This window comes from Anguilla anguilla, chromosome 4 (genome assembly GCF_013347855.1).
Source record: "Anguilla anguilla isolate fAngAng1 chromosome 4, fAngAng1.pri, whole genome shotgun sequence".
NCBI classification, from domain to species: domain Eukaryota; kingdom Metazoa; phylum Chordata; class Actinopteri; order Anguilliformes; family Anguillidae; genus Anguilla; species Anguilla anguilla.
This window is the reverse complement of record NC_049204.1, coordinates 27,765,808-27,786,886: the sequence shown is the minus strand read 5'-3', so window position 1 is coordinate 27,786,886 and position 21,079 is coordinate 27,765,808. Positions and strand designations below refer to the sequence as shown.

At 39.5% G+C, this 21,079-nt stretch overlaps 1 protein-coding gene across 1 annotated transcript; it reads right to left on the bottom strand.

Annotated features, from left to right (window-relative positions):
- Nucleotides 1-6,840: 6,840 nt before the first annotated feature.
- uhmk1 (U2AF homology motif (UHM) kinase 1) lies at nucleotides 6,841-20,669 on the bottom strand. Its single transcript, XM_035412333.1, has 8 exons — nucleotides 20,212-20,669; nucleotides 17,920-18,212; nucleotides 16,323-16,514; nucleotides 15,751-15,845; nucleotides 15,473-15,549; nucleotides 15,196-15,294; nucleotides 14,571-14,659; nucleotides 6,841-14,409 (listed from the first exon to the last, which is right to left on the bottom strand). The coding sequence occupies exons 1-8, from the start codon at nucleotides 20,522-20,524 to the stop codon at nucleotides 14,263-14,265; spliced, it is 1,305 nt and encodes a 434-aa protein (XP_035268224.1). The 5' UTR covers nucleotides 20,525-20,669; the 3' UTR covers nucleotides 6,841-14,262.
- Nucleotides 20,670-21,079: the final 410 nt, after the last annotated feature.

Below are 21,079 nucleotides of genomic sequence, written 5' to 3'. Positions count from 1 at the left end.
TCCAGACTGAGTCTGCTGCATTGTAGGTCTTCTTAATTAGAATTATGCATTTTAAATTATTTCAGATACCACTGTATTAGCATCTCTGACATTTCTGTGCACACGATGGAATGATGAATGTATAAATCAGATTTATTTGCCGTATCACCACATGGATCCAGTTTGTAAACAGGAATCAGTTCTGTGTTCCACTTGAGATTCACTGCCTTGTAGTTAATAATTTAAATACATATGAAGTGCTTCTGGAATAGGACTTGTCTGATCATGTATAATAAACATGACAAACACATTTCAGATCTGCTTTTCTGATTTTTGAGCTTACTGCATGGAGAATCTTTGATTCTTTGCTTTTTTGTAATTTCATGTACAGTACAATTGTATTTTGAAAAATACCAGATAATGCACCTCAGTTGAGGTTGATTTCATTTTTATAAACGTTACTGTTTTTATAGGTCAGTCACACTATGAAATTCATACTCAAACACATTTTATTCTGATGTTGGGCTTAATCGTGATTTCAACAGAGACATTTCAGATGGAGATATTTTCACATTGCTTTAACAGAAAAAAAAAATGGAATCACATTAAGTAAATGAGTTGGAAAATCTTTCCATTTACTTGAATTAGTCATCTCCATGAGAGCGGTGGGGGAGGTGCTAATCCAGCAGTGGAAAGGCAAGTTTCTCCAAATTGTAACCGTTGTTATTTACTTTAATTCACATTTAAACTAGTTAGTTTGCACTGTCCTGAACTATCATCTCAACAAAATACTAAAGTACTAAGTTCAAACTTTCATTTTTTGAGAATTATTCCCATTCAGAAATATTGAATACACATTATAGTCACATAAAATCACCACTAATTGAAATATAGCTTTTGTCATTATATCCCAAGAATATACTGTTGAAAATAAATTTTGTGATTATAAAATCTGTCTATGCAAAGCCAGAAAGTTCAGTTCAGGGATATGAATATCTTTCATTGTCTATTTATTCCTGTTTTTCATTTGTCATCAATATTTATATCAAATATTATCAATTACTCCTCTTCTAAAAAATAAAGAATAACCATTTTTACCGATTCAGACAGAAACAAGTTTAAACAAGAGTGGCACGTGGAAAAACAATCAGTCGGAAGATATCTGCATCCTCTGGTCTGATTTAACAAGCTCTCGCAGGTCCAGAAGTCTGTGTATTAACACAGTGCTGTACTTCTAGCAGCTATAGATCTCTCTTTTGTTCTCCTCCCCCAGTAGTAGAGGGGATTTGACCTCAGTTCAGGAGTGCTGTATTGGTTTGGCCTGATTCTGCATGCAATGCAGGCCTGGACCCCATTCATAATTCAAGGCCTTGTCTGGGGATAGGGATTCTCTAATTGGGTACCAGAGCAGTATTCACATTGTTCATGATGAATATTCAGCAATGGGCTCACAAATTTACTGTCAGTTGTGTTCACTGGCTTTGGGGTCAGTAAAAACAGCTTGTTTGTCAAATAAAAAGACAGCAGTGCCATGTAGTGATCAATGAGCAGGTACACGAGGTTCAAAACTGAAATGTGGCTGTTGGGGCCATAAGCCAATGTAATGAGGTAATGACCCATGACCCCTTTTATCTGTGTCTTCCTTTAGAACTGTTTTGACTGTGGCAGGACTGGTGAGATGCTTAAATGTACTTGAGGCCATTTATTTTGATTTACATCACAGGAATGGCTGTTAGCATTTTCACCTTGATGCAGTCACACTGCCACACGTTTGTGGAGGGTGATAAAACCCAAGCAGACGTGCCTGTCAGGTCAGTGTCTGCTCGGCTTGCACTAAGACAACTGAGGTGACCTATGAATTTCAATTACAGAAAACCTTGGATGGCCCAGTTCCATGTCAACCCACCTCAATGGCCGTGGCGTAGACAGATGGGCCCTACCTCACTTTCATATCAGAGACAGAGACAGCAGGCATCACATCTAACCGTCTTGTGAAACTTGGACGCTAACAGAGGTAGGCACGTTCATCCATAACCTTCTACGGGGAACAGTCAAGGTTTGGTCCCATAAGCCAGAGAGCAGTCCCTAGTCTACAGTATATACTTAATTAAATGACTTGCAGATTTAGTCAAGAGCATGTCCAAATTCAAATCAGTAATAATTAAACCTCTGGAGTACTAAAAGTGAGAAAGGATTAGAGAAATTGCGGGAATTCATTGAGATTCATCATCCTTTTTAATCAAGAGGACTGTGAATAAGGGCAAGCGCCTGCTTCCCCTGCTCTTATTGGGTGTCAGGTCCAGGGGGGACTAATGACAGAGAGCCCTGTGTTGGGTTTGTGAGTGCTCCCCTGAGGGTATGTATGAGACGGGGATTGTTCGTCTGACAGGGCTCTGGGCAGTGGAAGCGGAGAGCGTGACAGACGCTCCAGGAGACCAGATCCCAGCTCTATTTTTACCGTCCCTTTTATTACTGCCACAATGAAAATGCCATGCGTAGAGATCCCTGAAATATTGCAACAGGAGAGAGGCGCTCCCGAGGCACTTTCTGGTCGAGATGCAGGCTTGGCCTCCGTGTTAAAGTGCTCGAGCCCTGCGTCGCAGCTTTTATGAGACGGCTGTATTAATACCTCAAGGGCAATCACACATTTTTATACACTTTCACCATTGTATCTCAGAGTTTTTATAGAAATCCTAAGCTATTATGGAGACAGTGCTGTATGTTCAAACAGACCTTGCCACCATGACTCACAAAGTTGTTCCAAAAGAGAAATGGAATTGCAACTTTGATGGCAAGGACCATTTGGGAAATTACAAAAGGTAAAATACATCGTAAAATGTGTGCGCTCAAATTTCATATTGAGCCTCACCTACGATGTTACACTCAAGGCAATTTACACAGAATACGTTTTATGTAACCTTTTTATGTCTGACTACCAATAACAGCTGGCAGTCATGCCTACAGCCTTGCCAAAGTCAAAACCATTTGTATGAGATTCTACTGAGCAATGATCTCACTGGGAGACAGTCGTGACTCATTGTACAGGCGTACCTGTCCTCCACCCCTGGAGGAACAAGGAAGTCAGACGTAGTAATTCCAGGGAAAATCCAGAAGCAGTTATGCCACAGATGAGGTAACGTAAATGTTGCACTTGGCACAAGGTGAGTCACTCCCACAGCCTGTCTGGGGAGAAAAGTACACTCAGCTGTTCAGGCTCAGCTGTGGCACTTGCCCTCTCCTCTAAGCTCATGCTGAGGCAAACACCAATGACCAACATCAGGGAGGAAAAGGTGACAGATACAGCAACTAAGATCCCAGGTGTAAGGAAGAATTCAACTCCTCTGACAGACTCCATCAGTTTCATTCACAAGGGTTTGCAGTTGATAAACATCTCATATTATGAAAAAAAAATCAGCATAACTCTGAACTTCTACATGACCAAATGAATTGTGTCAAACCCACATTAATCAGGCATGACAATGAGTAACAGGAGACTGCTGGAGATGCCTTAGGACAACCCGCTTCCCTTTCTCACCTCATGGTCATGATGACCACACAAGTGCTGTAGACCCAGACAAGGGCTCCTTTATCCGACATGTGAGCTGTGACCCCTGTGAACTTGGACTGAAGCAGAGCTATTCACTATTACTGAGAACGGACAAAACAGAACACTGGAATGCTCCCATTAAGGGGGCGTCCTCAGTCCATAGCACAGCGACACTGTTAAGCCCTCAAAATACCACGGCCACCCCCTTCCCTTTTCCTTAACCTCCCTCCATGCCCCCTACCAAGGCCAGAAAAGAAGCCTTCTCTTGTCATTTCTGGCAGTATTTCAAACACTGATAAGATCAGAAGATTCTTAGACATCTTGGGTAAGATTACACTATTTAGAAGTTCTTTAAGCCCGATAAAATAATGCAGTTTATTCACTGAAAACATTTTTACATGATATGCCCCCCCTCCTCCTGTTTGATATGAAAGCTTGTATTTTTGGAAAGACTTCAGACACTACACACTGAAGAGAAGATAATCTACTGGCATACAAAGGAAGGTGGAATAACAGGCTTTGGTATACCAATGACATACAGTTAAATGCAAAATTGTTGGGACACCATTTTGTTTTGGCTCTGTACTCTGTAAATTGGAATTGAAATAAAGCAATGAATATATGCAGACTGTCAGCTTTAATTTACATCCATATCAGGTGATCCATGTTTTAGGAATTACATTTATACATACTGACCCATTTTAGGGGAGCAATTGAAGACAATTGACTTCTCAGCTGTTTCTTGGCCAACTGTATGTTTTTGCATCATTAATTCATGCACAAGAAAGCTAACAAATAAAAGATCTAGTGTTGGAATATATATTTGGAGTCTGCTGCTGTTGTCTCACAACGCAAGGACCAAATAATTCAGGTATAGCAGGCCATCATTAAGCTGAAAAATCTGAATAGATTGACCAGAGGCATAGCAAAAACATTAAGTGTTTCAAAATCAACATTTTGGTATATTGCTAGGAAGCAATAATACGCTGGTGAGCAATAGCAAACAACCTGCTAGACCAGGGAAGACCACTGTAGTGGATGACCGAAGAATGCTTTCAACTGTGAAGAAAAAAAACCCCTTTTAAACTGTCAGACAGATCAAGAACTCTCTCCTGGATGTATGCATAAATGTGTCAAAGACTATCATAGAGAGAAGTCTACACTTGCATAACTTCAGAGGGTTCAGCGCAACCCACTAGCCTCAAGAACAGAACAGCCAGGTTAGTGTTTGCTAAACAGTACCCCCCCCCCCCCCCCCCCCACTCATCTGAGAAACATGGCAGCGGAAGTGTTATGGCTTGGGCATGTATGGCTGCCTCTGGAACTGGCTCAGTTGTATTTATTGATGATGTGACTGCTGATGACATTGTACAGTAACATCTAATCAGATCCAACCAAATGCCTCAACACTCATTGGAGAGTGCACCAGGACAGCGACTCCAAACATACTGCTAACGCAACAAAGGAGTTTTTTAGGGCCAAAAAGTGGAATGTTTTGGACTCTTCTGAACCAACTGTGTCTCATTTGACAAAGACAAGACTGAAGGCAAAATTCCCCAGAAACAAGCAGGACCTGAAGACAGCTGCATTACAGGCCTGGCAGAGCATCACTAGGGAAGATGCCCAGCGTCTGGTGATGCATATGGGTCATAGACTTCAGGCAGCCATCACATACAAAGGATTTGCAACCAACCACTAAATATAATGACTTCTGCTCTCATAAAATGGGAACAATCTGCACCTTAACTTAACATTCATTGTTGTATTTCAAATGCAATGTGCTGGAGTACAGAGCCAAAACAAAAACTATTACTGTCCCAAAACATTTGCTTTTAACTGTACATTATATTCCTGATGCAAACCAACCCTTTATTTTTATATTAGCTGATTACATACCTTGATTTATAGGCACTAAGAATTCCTTGTAGCAATGCAGTTTGAATTGATTGTCCAGAAAGATCACAAATATACTGCATACGACTCACAGACATCGACTTGCTGCAGAATGAGATCGCCCTCTAGCGACATTAATGTTGTATTACATCTTGTTTTGTTCCTAAGGACCTGACTGGTCTTCACAGATCATTGATGTGATGAAGAAGTACTAAGAATCTGATCAATTTGTGAAAAAATGTATTTGAATGAGCAACTGTAATGAAGCTTCTGCTGAAGTTATTTAATAAGATACAACAGCAAAGGCTGGAAAAGAGACAAAAGTCAATAGTGTACATTTAGACATGCTGCATTGCTCTTTAAAGAACAGTTATGAATATAGATAGCCTACTTAATTTCACAGATCCCAGTGAAAGAACTTTTATGCAAGTCCTTAATGGTAGGTCAATGCCTTACAGCACAGTTGTAATACAATGTCCGTCATCACAAAGGGAAAGAGAAATCATATCATGGAATGAACCAACAATTTACTATTTTGTGCTGTTAACTTGATAATCCTTTATGCTCAATTTCTGAGGTATTAGTCTTAGAAAGACCACTCATCAAAAGCCTGCAGGAAGAGATTTAATTTTTGACAGGATCCTTTTTCACATCAGTATGAACAGTTTTGGTACTTTATTGGTACTTTCTTATGTCTGTCAGAACCCTTCCACTTCCCATGAACTCAGATGATTTGTGTTTTTTCTGTAATGTATGAGACTGTGTCAATGCTACGTCTTACAGCTATAGGTTTCCAAATGGAAATGAAGATTTTGTTTGAATGTGGAACTTAAGACTACGTATTTCCTTTAAAAGACAACTTGTTTGAAGATGAAGGCCTCTTCCCAATGAATCAGTTTAATGATTGAAATGCTTTAATGTCACATAGGAACATGTCTTTTAGCATTGTTACAATTTCAGTCCAATTAAAATGAATTAAAAGCAGGTGTGTGATGAACAGGAGGCAATTTTGCAAGAAGCAGAGTTGAGGGCTTCTGTGAAAAACATGCAGTTTCTCTTTCTATTATTTGTAATTGTCTTCTTTTTTTTGGTAGTACTCCTACATACCTCTCAATGTTCTGTAAGGCAAACGAATGGGCATTGGGCAGCTTTGTCACAAAAGCCCACCCTGGTATTTATATTCTGAATAAGACTGACTTACACAGTATATGGGCACAATCCCACTTAACATATAATAGTAAACAAAAAGAGGATGCTTGCCAATTATTTTCTTACACTAAATTATCCATCTTTTCACAAGTGGCAAATTGGATAGCTATTTTAATCCAAATTAGTTTCAAAAATAATTTGTGTGTCCTTTATATAACAGCAAGGAGTCTGGAATTTAAGCAGGGACATTGTCAAAGAAGTAAAAAGGCAAATTTGTGTTGAACGCTTTATTGAGAGATATGCAAACATCAAGATGTATATCATTCCCATTTGATAAAAAAAAGATTCTATAAAATACAATGCATGAAAGGTTCATTTCTGCACTCAAGCCTCTTTATGTACCTTTAATATGGCCCTACCATTTGTATTTGTTGAGGTTTGTGGCTTGTTCTCTTTACAAATCACATTTACATTCAAATCTGCAAGTACAATTCTCTTTGTAACATCACAAGATACAAGTTCTGTAGTGCTGCTCCCTCCCTCCCAAAAACAAAAGGGTTGAAGGGCATCTCAGTACTTGCATTCCATCAACCTGATTTGTTTTATTCCCGTTTGTATTCACAGATAGAGAATGCATAATTTAATCTGACATAAAATGAAGAAAAATATGATTGTCTTCAAAAGATGAATAAGAGGAAAATGTAAAAAGGAAAATACAAAAACCCTCTGTGGTGGATGCATCTATGCATAAGGACTGCTTGATTGCAACAACACAAAGTTAACAGTGTAAACAGTGCATCCAATATTCATCATTCTCTATGCATTTCACACTCAAAAGACACCCACACTGTTAACATCCTGGCATATACACAAAACATCCAAACTCTGTTAAAAATGAAGCTCACACTCTGTACCTCAATCAGGTTTGCTGACCGAGACATACTTTCTTGTTCAAAAAAGTTGACAAATGCAAAATAATGCAGCACAAATACATTATACTTCACAGCCTGGATCATAATGTGAAGAAATGTGTCCCTTCTTCAAAATATGGCAGTTAATTTTAGGAAGTATGCATGGTTTTTAACCTACAATACTGAAATTATGACCTGCCTTTCATGCAATTTAAAACCATACATACAGCATATATACCACCACCATCAATATAAATTTTCATCACACTAACCTACAGACTTGACTGTCAATTACCTAGGAAACCTCATAGGAGGCTTCCATGAACAGCTAACTTTCATAAATGCTGCCTAATTATATTTCAAACCTTTTTGTTGACTTAGCTACATTTGCAATCACCAGGGAAAGGGCAGGAAGGTCAGGCTTATAAAATTATAAACAGCACCTGGCCCTGACATTAATGAAGGCAGTGGGAGGGGAAATTACTAACATTATCCACGAGGTTAATATTGAAGAGACTTATTAGATCTGGGGTCGAGATGAAATCAAATCTTTGATTCAGGTACTACAACAGCGGCCAGCTTCTTTTTCCACCAAGGTGAATTTTCAATGATAATTCACAACATCCAAAGTTGCCCATCTTGGGTCAAGGGTTTCATCTCTTTACAAAGTCTCTCCACTGTGAGTGTCAGTTATAACTCTCTTGCTCACAGTTAGGAAATGGGAAATATTGCAACATTCAGTGCAGGAAACATTTATAAAAAATAAAATAAGCTCACACTGCATACCATCCAGCAGTCTCCCTCAGCTGATTCCTTCACAGCAAACACAAGGCATCTCCTGACATTTGCTCTGTCAGTAAGCTCTGTAAACAGGGCTGGCCATTACAGCAGGAATACCTGGCTCTGGAGTGCAAACAAAATTACATTTTTGCACCTGCACTGGAAATAAAATCCCTAACAGGTATAAAGTAAGTTCAGGACTCGACTCCCGACCCAAGTGTGTACTCTTCTATAATTCACCTGACATTTACTGTTGGGAGTGTCAAACAGCAGGCCATAAGTAAGAAAGACAAGGTTACAAGTTCCATTTTGGCACTTACTGCATCTCGGAACATAAAAATCAGTGGAAACATGCAAGGGTGCTCAAAAGGCATGACAGACTTTTGTACATTAATAATTCAACCAGTAACTGTAATTGATATACCTGATTTATACCTGCAGTCAGGTGTGGGCAATGGGTTTCAGTCTTCTGAATACAAAGGTCAAAACACAGCACATGCACCTGAGTGTCAAGTACAAACTGTCACTGTCAGTCATCAGTGCTTTAAAAGCCATCATTAGCTTGTGCACCTCCAAAGAAATATTATGTCAACACTGCTTTTCCATTCATTGTTTACCTCAGTAAACACACTTTAAAAAATGAGTCCCACACATTATGAGTGCTTAAGGCCTGCAGTTGCATGTTGTTGCGACGGAATTTTGAAGGAATAAAGGCTTATATTGAGTTTCTTGAACCTTGTATCTCGCAAAATGTAACCGGACACTACAGATCTTCAAGCTAACAAAGCGGCATGTAAAATTAGCATCGAACGCTATCACATTAAAGGAACCTGTATGATGAAACACAGTGCTTCTTGCAGCTCAATGTACAGTGTACAGGGAAAATGCTACATTCAGTGTTTTAGTGTCTATACACAGTGGAAAAACCATTACTGGTTATTATAAAATGCATTGTTTAAAGTGTATTCACCGGTAGAATGGAATTTTGTATTGAAGGACTGTGCACAGCACCTGTCTCAAAAGCAGTAAAACTGCACCGTAAATAAACACCTGCCATAGCATTGATCTCAAATAGGCAAACGCCCTGAAGCAAAGCTGACATTTGCTCTACACACACACACACACACACACACATCTTGACCACATGAACACACCCAAGCGTCTCTCTTTCAGCCACGACTTCAACCCCTTTCAACTAAAGCGCATTAAACCAGTTTAACCTGATCAGCAGCTTCCAGATACCAAGCAAGTCCTTCCATTCACATAAAAGCAGGCTTTTCTGTTCCTAAGAAAATGCCCACCTGCCCCAGCCAATTTCCCTGAAAACTTTCACAGTGAAAAGCTCGTGGTTCAGGGCATGTCAGATACCCATTCAGAATATTACCCAGAACCAAGCATGACCTTTCTTGTGTGTACACACACAGTATTTTTCAATTAAATATTTATTGTCTATTTCTCCAATTCCATGGAGACACCTTCCAAAATTATGTGTTCATCCAATAACAGGAGCGGTTCACTGTAAATTTATTAATTCAGCACACTTTATAGAGATATTCTAGAGTGCGGCAAAAAGAAAACTCACTCCGTGCATTTTTTCTAATTGCAGGATGAAAATCCAACAAAAGTGTAAACGAAACACAAAGATTCCATTCAAATTCTGACACAACAGTGTGCCTAAAAAATGTGCAGTCTAAATTCGAAAATAATCCACACAACAGCACTGTTCTCAAAAAGACTATTACCACAGGACACTGTAGTTTAATATTCTGCTCTAAGGTTGTTCTGTGTACTTGGGTTTATAAGGAAAAAAATCAACACAATCCTCACCACAAATTCACAAGATGTAAGATGTTGCATTCTCAAAGCTATGACTATTCGATTTATCAACAGCTCAGTAAAAGTTGAATTTGAAAATCACTTCCAAGTCACACAAACAAAACAAAAAACTGTAACCCTGAAACACCTCAACCAGGAGTTAAGCTGACTGACCCTTACCTTTGGAGATTATCTGGCATTGAGAGATTTTCAAAAGCACAAAAACGAAAATTGTATATTTTAATGTTCCATTATAGGTTATTAAAAACTTGCTGTCCTGCAATAAATACAGGACCTGCTACATCAAAGCTTAGTCACGCATATATATACTGCAGAGAACTCCTAAAGCCGGGGAAATAAAATACAAGGCCATTAACCAAGAGCAATCCTGATTCATTTCCCAACAGAAACTTTGAAGATTTTACTGATTTGAATGAGAGGATATATTAGGTTTTCACTTGCCAAATCGTGATCTGGATTTCCTACTGAATGTTCATCATTGAACTACAGTTGTTTTACTGAAAAAAGATGATTAATATCTGACATTGTCAATAATGCTCCCAGTCTCCTGCGTGTAACGCTTCCGAAAAGGAAAATGTTGCATTGCATATACGGTAATTATTTTGAGCTACTATCATATATAAAGTACACTTCCTCATACTCTCCAGAGGCTTGCATGGATAATTCCCTGGGGGGAAGGAAGCACAGAAACCCTCTTTATTTATTACTTAAAGAGGTATACCAGCCCCTCCCTGTACTCTGCCTGAAGGCATACTGGACTAGAAGAGATAAGAACATTTAATGACAGGAGCCTACTGTACACCACAGGCAGAAGAAATGATTCTTTATATTAAATTATTTGTTACAACAACCATTTGCTGCAATATAATTAAATTTACATTTTTAAAAATTACAATAAACCCAATATTCCACCTATCATCAGATTGAGAAAAACAATGTTCAGGACAGGGAAAAATCCTAATTTAAAGACAAGGTTCTCCCCATTTTCTGCATTTCTAGAACGTTTTTACTAGTCTTGAGTAGGATATTGGGCCAGCACTGAAATATGTTGCTTTGCCTGAGGATCATAAAATCCAAATATACGTATATGTGTAATAGTTGTGCAGTATTCTTCTCAGACCAGGCCAAATCCAAACATAACAGTAAAACAAAATTCAACTTCGGGTAACTGCTATTATAAAATAGTCATGATCTGTCATAATATGATTGGTATACCAATGACAATAAACTCAATATTCCACCTATCATAACCTGCCAAGTGTACTGTGGCAAAAGTCTAATGGACTCAAGAAGGATGACATCTGCAGTGACGTCTATTCAGGGTGTATGTTGGCAGCACCACTGACATCCCTGGTATCATTTCAGAGGCCAAAGCAATTCTATGCTCTGGACTTTGGAAAGCACTATAAAAACCTTCCACTCTTTCCACAGAAGTATCACTTGTGCTTTGAAACCATGTTACTCCAAAAAATATTTAAGGTCGTCTCAATGTCTTTTTCATACAATTTTCTCCAATTTTTGTCATCTCATACCACATAAAAACAATTCACATGTTGGTTGTAAGGTCATTACAATTTCCAAAGAAGTAGAACGTATGAAAGTTCTATGAAATCCTTCTTCAGCTTCGTGATCAAATTACTTACAATAAATAAAGAGGTGTAGTTCAGAATAAGGTAAAATGCACATCTGATAGTAGCACAGCTTCGAAGTTGACCATCTAGAAACAACATATCTGCAGTTGAAAGGTAAATCATAAGACGTCAATCAGAAACTGTGTGCTTTTATCAAATACATCAACAGCATTCCATCACAGATATGTGTAATTAAGGAAAAGAAAAACCAGTGTGCAACTATTTACTGATGCCAAAAACAATAGCATCAGCATTTCCACCGACAACAACTTGTGAGTGACAGACAGGAGCCGGGTGTCTCGAAATAGATTCTGAGAGGCATCTTGAAACACTGTCACAAGCAAGAGGCTAAGCTACATCAGGTCAGTCCCTTTAACATGTCTGCATCTGCAAGCTTCTGGATCTGTTAGACACCCAAAGGGATGGAACATCAAGCGCTCAGTTCCACTGAAGTCAGGACGATGTAGCCTACTTCTCACAGGGTCATCACATCCTCATGTTCATATTGTGCAGCCCACCTCTCTGGGCCTGATCTACACTACATCTGAGGAAAAACTAGACTACCAGCCTGATATCCCTTCATCAAACAACTCTCCATTGCGCTCTTGCCGTACCTTGTACATACCTGCCTGCAACCGGAATCCCTTCTGTATTTTGTCAGTCATTAACGTTAAGGTGGTACAGCCCAGACACAAATCAGGCGTGCAGAACAAGAGACATATTACAATTCTCCACAAGTCTAAAAAGGTTCAAATGCTTTTAATGACAGCCACCAACATGCTTGAATCTAGAAAAAAAAAAGAAACTCTGAAAATATGAGCTAGAGTACCAAAGTCACATCACCATTTGTAAAACAAGTCACGATCAGATCTTGGTACACATGGAATACTTTTGAATTATTCAACAAAATGACAGCGCACAATAGGCCGGAAAACGCTTCCAATTGCTTGCATACCAACTACTGAAAAGACAAGTGTGCAGAGGGAGTCCAGCACCACAGCCATATGAATATTAATTTCCTATACAGCCTGAAGGTGTTTGCTTTTACAAGCCACCCACAAAAATGAGACAGAGGATCATGAGAATCCCACCCAAGTAAAAGGGGTTTCCTGCTATAAAACTTTGCGAGAAACAGATCCGAACTGAAAAAAATATGGATTTAAAGATTCTCCCCATTTTCAGCATTTCTAGAAAGCTTTTTTTTTGTTTGTTTTACTATTGGTGGGCAGGATATTGGGTCATACAAGGCCAGCATTGAAATATGCTGCATTTTCTGAGGATCATAAAATCCCCATATACATGGGTAACAGTTGTGCAGTATCCTAGCCAGGCCAAACCCAAACATAGCTGTAAAAAATACAAGGAAGAGTCGACTTCTGGTAATTGCTGTTATAAAATAGCTTCTGTTACATAATTCTATATTACAATAATGCAATATGATTGACAGGTACCACAGAATAATGAAAGGTGAATTAGCTGAAATCAAACTTGTGCTCTCAGTATTTCAGCAAGCAAGAAGTTACACATAAATGGTGCTCTGACATGGTACCTTTGGAATTCAAGTTTTCAGCTAATTATTTCATAGAAAATATGTAAAACGTACGGATGAGACAAAAGTCATTTCATGCATTTTTCTTTTTTAGAAAGTCCTCTCTAATCAAGATTCTAAAAATGACCCTGAACATGTGTAATTTAAGGAGATTAGAAAAGTGGTACTAGGGGAAAGATTGTATCAGTAATACTGAAGTTTTTAAGAATCTACACTGGGACACCAACACACCTGGAGCCACACCAGTGCCACTCCTACCAAAAAGTAAACTCAACTGAGAAGAATAGTTTTGTTGGATTTGTTACTCAATGGGTCAGCTCTGGTGAAGCAAAACATATACTCCAATTCTCCATAACGAGCACTGAGACTCTCATTATTTAGCAGCCACTAGTTTGCATTAGCGTCTATGCAGTCAGTGTGGACACACAATGATGTACATTTTCATAACAGTGATAAACTAATAAAAGGATAAGAAAGTTGGACTTTGGTACCAATTCCTGTCTCATAACAGAAAAAGAAACTTAATTATCCTTTTGATAAAAGGCACCTCCCCTTTGTAAATCTTCTCTCACTATGTGATTTTATAATGTTATGCTCTTCAGAGGGATACTGCCAGTAATATTAGTATTTTTGTATAATCTAATCAAACCCAAAAAATTTTGATATACATTCAAGGCCAATAAATAATAATAGGTATTGGAACTATATAACCTATAGCTCTGCTACACAAAAGGCAAACTACAGCACTCTTTAAGGAAAACCCTTCCATGGCACTGTGTAAAGCAGATATTTTCAATGTGCATACCATGGTAGGAGGTTAATTGCATGTGTCACACAACTAATTTGACAGTAATGTTGACTTCATTTTCTCATAATGGCTGATCAGTGCGAATTGGATGATTGAAAACTGAAGAACATTTGCAACATGGTCTGCATAAGAGAAGGTTTAGGTTGCTCAGAGGGCCTTGCCCGATTGTGTGTGCAGCTTTATTGTACTGTTTGGTACAAGTACCCCCTCTTGTAGGCACTCAATGGGTAAAAAGTGGCCACAACAAACTTCCCATCAAATGTTCGTCCCGTCAGCAATCTCTGGGCTTCTTTGGAGTCACCAGCATTTGCATACTCAACAAAAACCTGGAATAAAGATATTTACGCCACATTAGGATTATTGTACGTGATCTAATGAAACACATTCACATTCATCTTTCAAACAAGACCTATTAATCTTCTCTGAGAATGTTTATCTGTAGAAAAAGTAAATATGGAGCTACACTTTATTGGGAAACCAGTCTTACCTGGCCTTTGCCTGGATTTTCCTTTGGGATCAAAAGAGAAATAACGGCCCCATATTTCTGACATTCCTCCTTCATGTCCTCCACAATGTCTGTGAAAATGAGGGGGGAGTGTAATTACTGAGGCGTTCCTGGGCCTGTTTTACCGATTATCAATTCATCTGCTGGACTGCAATTTAAATGGTCAAGTAGGCTCCTGGTCAAAATAACCCACACTGCCTCCTGTGTCAACATCAGACCTTGGTCAAATACATATTTGTTTTGAATTCAAATACTTTTCTATGCTTTACTGATCTTGTCTGGTGTATTGGAATCAATGAAATACTCTCAAAAAGTGCAAACCCCACCTTCTGGTCATACTGGCAGGCTCAATTACACCAGGCAAGATCAATAGAGCACAGAAAAGTATTTGCATCCAAAACAAATACATATTTGACCCAGGTCTGGTCAACATCCACTTGACGCACTGCTGACACTGTGCTGACATAAAGCAACCCAAGATCACAAACACTTTCTTGCGAGATGAAAAACAAAAGACAGACCGGCTGGATAGAACAGCAGATTTTTAGCTATGCTCCTTTTCATGCATTATTCCATTAGCAGAGAGAAAACATTCACAGGGTCCCACCTTCATACTCCTCTTCATTGTAGAGGTGGCTGTCGTCAATGATATTAAGTAGTCTGAGGACAGGTGTGGGAAGCATGACCAAATCTTCAATATGAGGAGCTGGAAACAAAACAAAAGCCTTCAAGTGCAATACGTTACACAGCAAGATACATTATTGCTACAGTTGTGTCACAGCTAAGATGCTATTCATATTTTTTAGATGGTCTGCACCTAAGGCATTTTTTGCAGGATAGTCTGCTGGGATTTATATTTGTTTCGCGAGTATCCGCACACGTACCAAAAGGAATACTGAAGAAGGGGCTAGATAGGGCCTTCTCTGCTGTGCTTCTGTGTTTGGGGTCATTGTGAAGCATGCTGAAAAAACAACGTTCAAACAATAAAGGAACACAACTTAATAAAGTAATAAAGTTGCATGCGACAAACATCTTACATGGTTCACAAAGTAACCGCATCATTTCAAAACACGCCTGGTCATGAAAAAAGAAAGTAATCTTCAAAGTGAAAACTAACGATTTTTAAATATTTGCATGGTTTTCAACAGTTAGAGATTCTTACCTTTTAATAAGGTCTCTAAGGTGATAGACTGGGATGGCAGGACAAACCACAATTTTACTGGCGAAGATGTGGTCTATTATTGTAGAATTATTATCCTATAAAAACAAAAAAAATCTTAGCATAAACCTGACACTTGAAAAACAGTTATGTGTTTATGTGGAGAATTCTGTCTTTGGTAATTTAAAGAAAAATCTCTGCACAATTTACACCACGTGCCAATTAGTAGGTTTCTCAGACATTGCATTAGCGTAGAAATGTTCAATACTGAACTACTGAATCAATTCTTTGGCAGCCTATTTTGGAAGCCCGGGCACCCTCGTCACAGGCCTCCAAAATCTTTTTAATACTAAAGCAGCTGAATAAGGACGGTGCTATACCCATTTAAAACATCCTTCATCACACACAAAAACAGTCAGCACCAATCAAACACAAACACTAAAATTTAAATTCTATTTCAAGAACTCCAGAAAATGAACTATCGCTTTAGAGCTGAAATGTGCACTTGATAAAACAGTGCCACTGCTGATGCAGTCCTTCAGCAATGGCTCCACACTCCTACGGTGTGCACTAACCTTCCATTCCTGAGATCGGACAGTGTCTTTCAGCTTGATTCCTGAGAACATCTCCAATAAGATGATTCCGAGACTCCACAGGTCGATGGCGGATGTGCAGCCGGCATCTCCTTCCAGCCCGGCCTGGGCCAGCGAGTTCTGCACGTCCGCCTCTGGGGCCCGGTAGCCATCCGTCTGTATGTACTTCACATCCTGCAAACAATAACCCGGCGAGCAGTGAGAGGGCCTGCAGCCTAAATCTGATACCGCACTCACATTACAGAGCTGAGACCGGCTCAGATGATGAAATCCCCACATTGCAGATCTGAATATTTATGAAGGCCCTGCAGGCCCACAAAGCTCTTACCACCTATGGAATGGAACTCAGAGCCTTCTAAAGTGGCAGAAATATGTACTGATGTGGTAGAATGGGTGAAATGCTTCAACTCAAACTGTGCAATATGAGGAGTATTAAATATAGGACTACAAAAACAAGGGAGGACAGAATGTAAGATATGCATATAAGCCACTGAATGCGATTTATCAAAGTTGGAAACGAATGCTGTATACTTGATGTTACCCGTAATTAAATGCCTGGACAAAGCAGGTGTAAAACTCATTTAAGCACCTTCACACAGAACTGCCATTGGTGTTGGGAGGAAAAACTGTTACTGTCTTAGCATGCAACAGTGACAGGAAAGAGTGTTATCAAACACCTGTGGCAATTTTTGACATCCCTGAGGAAACAATAATAACATATCAGCTACCAGATCTTAAAGAAGGCTGATTACTGAATACTCTGAATACAAAGGCTTCTATTTCTTCTTCAGAAACTTCATACTTCCTTGTACGTCTCATGTTAAATGAGTTTCCTCAGAAAAAAAAGTCCCTTATAGTAGTACAACTCTTCAAATGAAGTTGTGGCCTGCATTTCAGTTCATTTACTCCAATTGGTGAAGAACATGCAATCGGGAAAACTGCTGCCATTTACTGCTTAGAAATCTGCCTCTTCGAGGGAAACCTCAAGTCAATTTACAGTCTGATGTAGTTGACAACTTGGAAAAGCCAGTCCTTTTAAATATGTAATTTCAAGGTTAGCTAAAAAGTTTTGACGAAAAGCATTGTGGGTTTGACATCGAAATGAATGTTCTTTCAACATCTGGTTAGTCATCTGGATTACTCTTAACATCCCTGGGGAGTAAGTCACTGTAGCCAGTTTAGGCTTTTGCTCTTTGAAACACACTCTCACTCTGCATGTTCAATTTCACTGTCCATTGTTTTTACCGACACAAACACCATTCTGGGAACATGTGGATAACAAAGGCAGAACTCTCTGGAAACAGAGTTCACTTCTTCCTCATGCCACAGAATCAGCTGCAAATGCTTAAAGAACCTCTTTTTCAGAACCTGGCAACGACTCCGAACCTGTTCCGAGTAGCTGTAGTGTGAAGTGAGTAAAAGACCATAGCAATTCAGACAACAGAATTAAAGTGATGAGAAGGGGCTTATAATAATAATTTGTGCTTTAACACTAGTGAAAGCTAAAGCACTGAAATTATAGTCAAGTACTCCTTAGCTGAACACGGCCCACATCTGACTAACTAAGCAAGCAACTGACCTGATTTCCCTCTTTGTAGCTGAGGCCGAAGTCGATGAGTTTGAAGCACTCATCATCAGCACTCCACAAGATGTTTCGGGGTTTGAGGTCGGCGTGAACGTAGCCCTCTCGGTGCAGGAAGGACAGGGCCTCCAGGACGTCCCGTGCACAGTGCTGGATGACCCACATCGAGTGGCCCTGGCTACTAGCCCTCACCAGCAGCTCCGACACGCTAATGTCCAGCAGCTCCAGCAGAAGGCAGCGGGTTGACACGCCTTGACAGTTGTGATTGGTAAAGACTCCATACAACGTAACTATGAAAAAGAGGCAGTCCCAGCAGTTTCAAAAGCAATTAATACCCTCATAAAACATGAACTGTTTATACAGAGGATTTTGACAAAGGTTTGTAATAGTCCTATGCTACCATTCAAATGCTTAGCCATTCAGTATCTTCAGCTTAACCTGATGCTAATACTGACAGAATAAATAATAAAGTCAAATACTCAAGGGACTGTGCAAAAACAAAATTAGCGTTTTGTACAATGGTGTAATTTGAAGTAGCCATTTTGTTTTACAAATGTGTAGCTGGGGAACTGATGTAGGCCTACTGTACCTCTTCGGTTGATTTCTCTTATAAAATGTTGAAGAAATCTTAAATATCATAACTTATTCTGAACCATTGTATCGAGCAAACAAAATTCTATCATGACAGTCTCAGGAGATTATTATATTACTTGTCATATAACAAAAACAATGAACCCCATGACAAATAGTATGACAAACAGTAAAGGCTTATGGGTAGGACTGCAGTGGACAGTGACAGTTACATGTACCACTAGATATCAATATTTCCATCAGATATGGGTGTAAGACATTTTTTACTAGTACCCTTTGTCTCTCTCATCAGGAGCAGGATTAACTGGGGTCTTGGGGTCAATTTTAAATAGCTAGATTTTTCATCATATCGCATTACATTCCATTACAGGCATTTAGCAGACACTCTTATCCAGAGCAACTTACACAACGTTTTACATGGCATTCACATTTCATCCATTTATACAGTTGGATATATACTAAAGCAATGCAGGTCAAGTACCTTGCTCAAGGGTACAACAGTAGTGCCCTAGTTGGGAATCAAACCTGTGACTTTTAGGTTACAAGACCAGTCCCTCATTATACTACACTGCTGCAAGAACCAGTCTCCTCACATAATTTAGCTATGTACACACTCGGTATTAGATACACCTGCTCGTTAACACAATTAGCCTGCTCCTCCAAACAGTGAATTATGTGGTTGCAGCTCAATATATAAAGCATGCAGACATGGTGAAGAGGTTTGGTTGTTATTTGACCAAACATTACAATGGGCAAGACATGCCATCTAAGTTATCACTGTTGGTGCCAGACATAGTGGTAATAACACTCAGAAATAGCTGCCCTCCTGGGGTTTTCATATCCAATTTCTAGTTTACAGAGAATGGTGTGATAAACAAAAACATCCAATGAGCAGCAGTTCTGTGAATGAAAACATCTTGTTAATGAGAAAGGTCAGAGGACAATGGGCAGAATTGTTCAAGCTTAAAAAAAGGCCACAAATGCTCAAGTAACAGCTGTGTACAACAGTGATGTGCAGAAGAATTTCTATGAATGCATAACGCATGGAACCTTGAAGCAGATTACTGCAGGCTACAGCAACAGAAGACCACACCGGGTTCCACTCCTGTCAGCTAAGAACAGGAAGATGAGACTACAGTTGCCATGTGATCACCAGACCTGGATGATTTAAGATTAGAAAAATGTCCGCTGGACTAAATAATCTTGATTTCTGCTGCAACATGTCGATGGTAGGGTCACAATTTTGCATGTGGATACATACTGACTTGCCTCAATAGTACAGGCTGGAGGTGCTGGTAGTATACTGGTGTGGCAAACATTTTCTTGCCACACAAGGTGCTGGTTTCCAGCACCTTGTTGAATCCATGCACGAAGAAATCAGGCTGTTCTGGAGGCAAAAGGAGGTCCTATCCGGTACTAAATTGGTGAACTTCATAACGTGGCCAGTGAGTGCACTAAGACAGCAAAGTTAGTTATTGACTCTTGGTTGTGGTGACTAGCTGGCTACTTTGCTAATGTAAGCTACTTATCGTCACACTGATATCAAGTTAGCTCGTGAACCAGTAATAATAACAGATACCTTAGTAGCATTCTTGTTTCATCCGTTAAGAATGAAGACGGCTATCAGTAATAGAGGTCAGTAAAAATATGGTCCCGTTAAATGACGTCAGCTAGCTATAACTTAGCAAGGATGCTTACCGATATTCTTGTGCCCTTGAATGTCTTCAAGAACGGATCTCTCTTTGTGATACCCGTAATCTCCACCCTGCGAGTCCACCTGAAATTCCTTCACCGCGGCTGTACTAGCCCGTCCAGAACTGACACGATAAACGGAGGCCGAGACACCTTGACCAAGCCGTGCCTGCACATTCCATATCTCTCCGAATATTTCAAATAGCACAGGTTTCATTGACTGGTCTACATTCGCCGAGGCTGCCATTGCTATACTGACATCTGAGAACAGTAGTGAATTGCTCGTCTCAGAACTGCACTGCAGCAAGCCACTAAGCATAACGACTGTGGTCACTTACGACCACCTAAAATAGCCAGTTTTAGCCAGTTACCTAGTTAACGCGCAACCTCCCATTTCAGGAAAACAATGGCAAAATGTAGTAGTTCCGCAATGCAGTAATACATGGTATATCTAATTTCGAACTAACTAGTTAGTAACTAGCTTGCAGTCAGCTATAGCTCGCTGACCTGCTAACTAGCGTTGATAGCTAGCACAGTTACAGCTTCAGCCTGTCTTTACTTTAGATCAACTCATCATCACAGCCAGAATTAGCTAGCCATCTAGCTACACTGGTAGTTATTTGTATCACTTTAAAACAGCCGATAATCGAACACAGTTACATTACTCTATCTGAGTCCAGTAACTTTGGCTGTTCTGATCTTTTCTTCTGATCAATCTTTGAATTCATTCACCTAGTCGTATCAACAAAAACAACTGGTAAAAACAAACTTGAGAAGTTGTTTAGGCGGCCATTTTCTCTGAAATCATACCATCGAGTTGTATACCCCAGGCAGTTTTTTTTTGAGCTGTGTTGGAGGACTGTCTCTCTTGCAA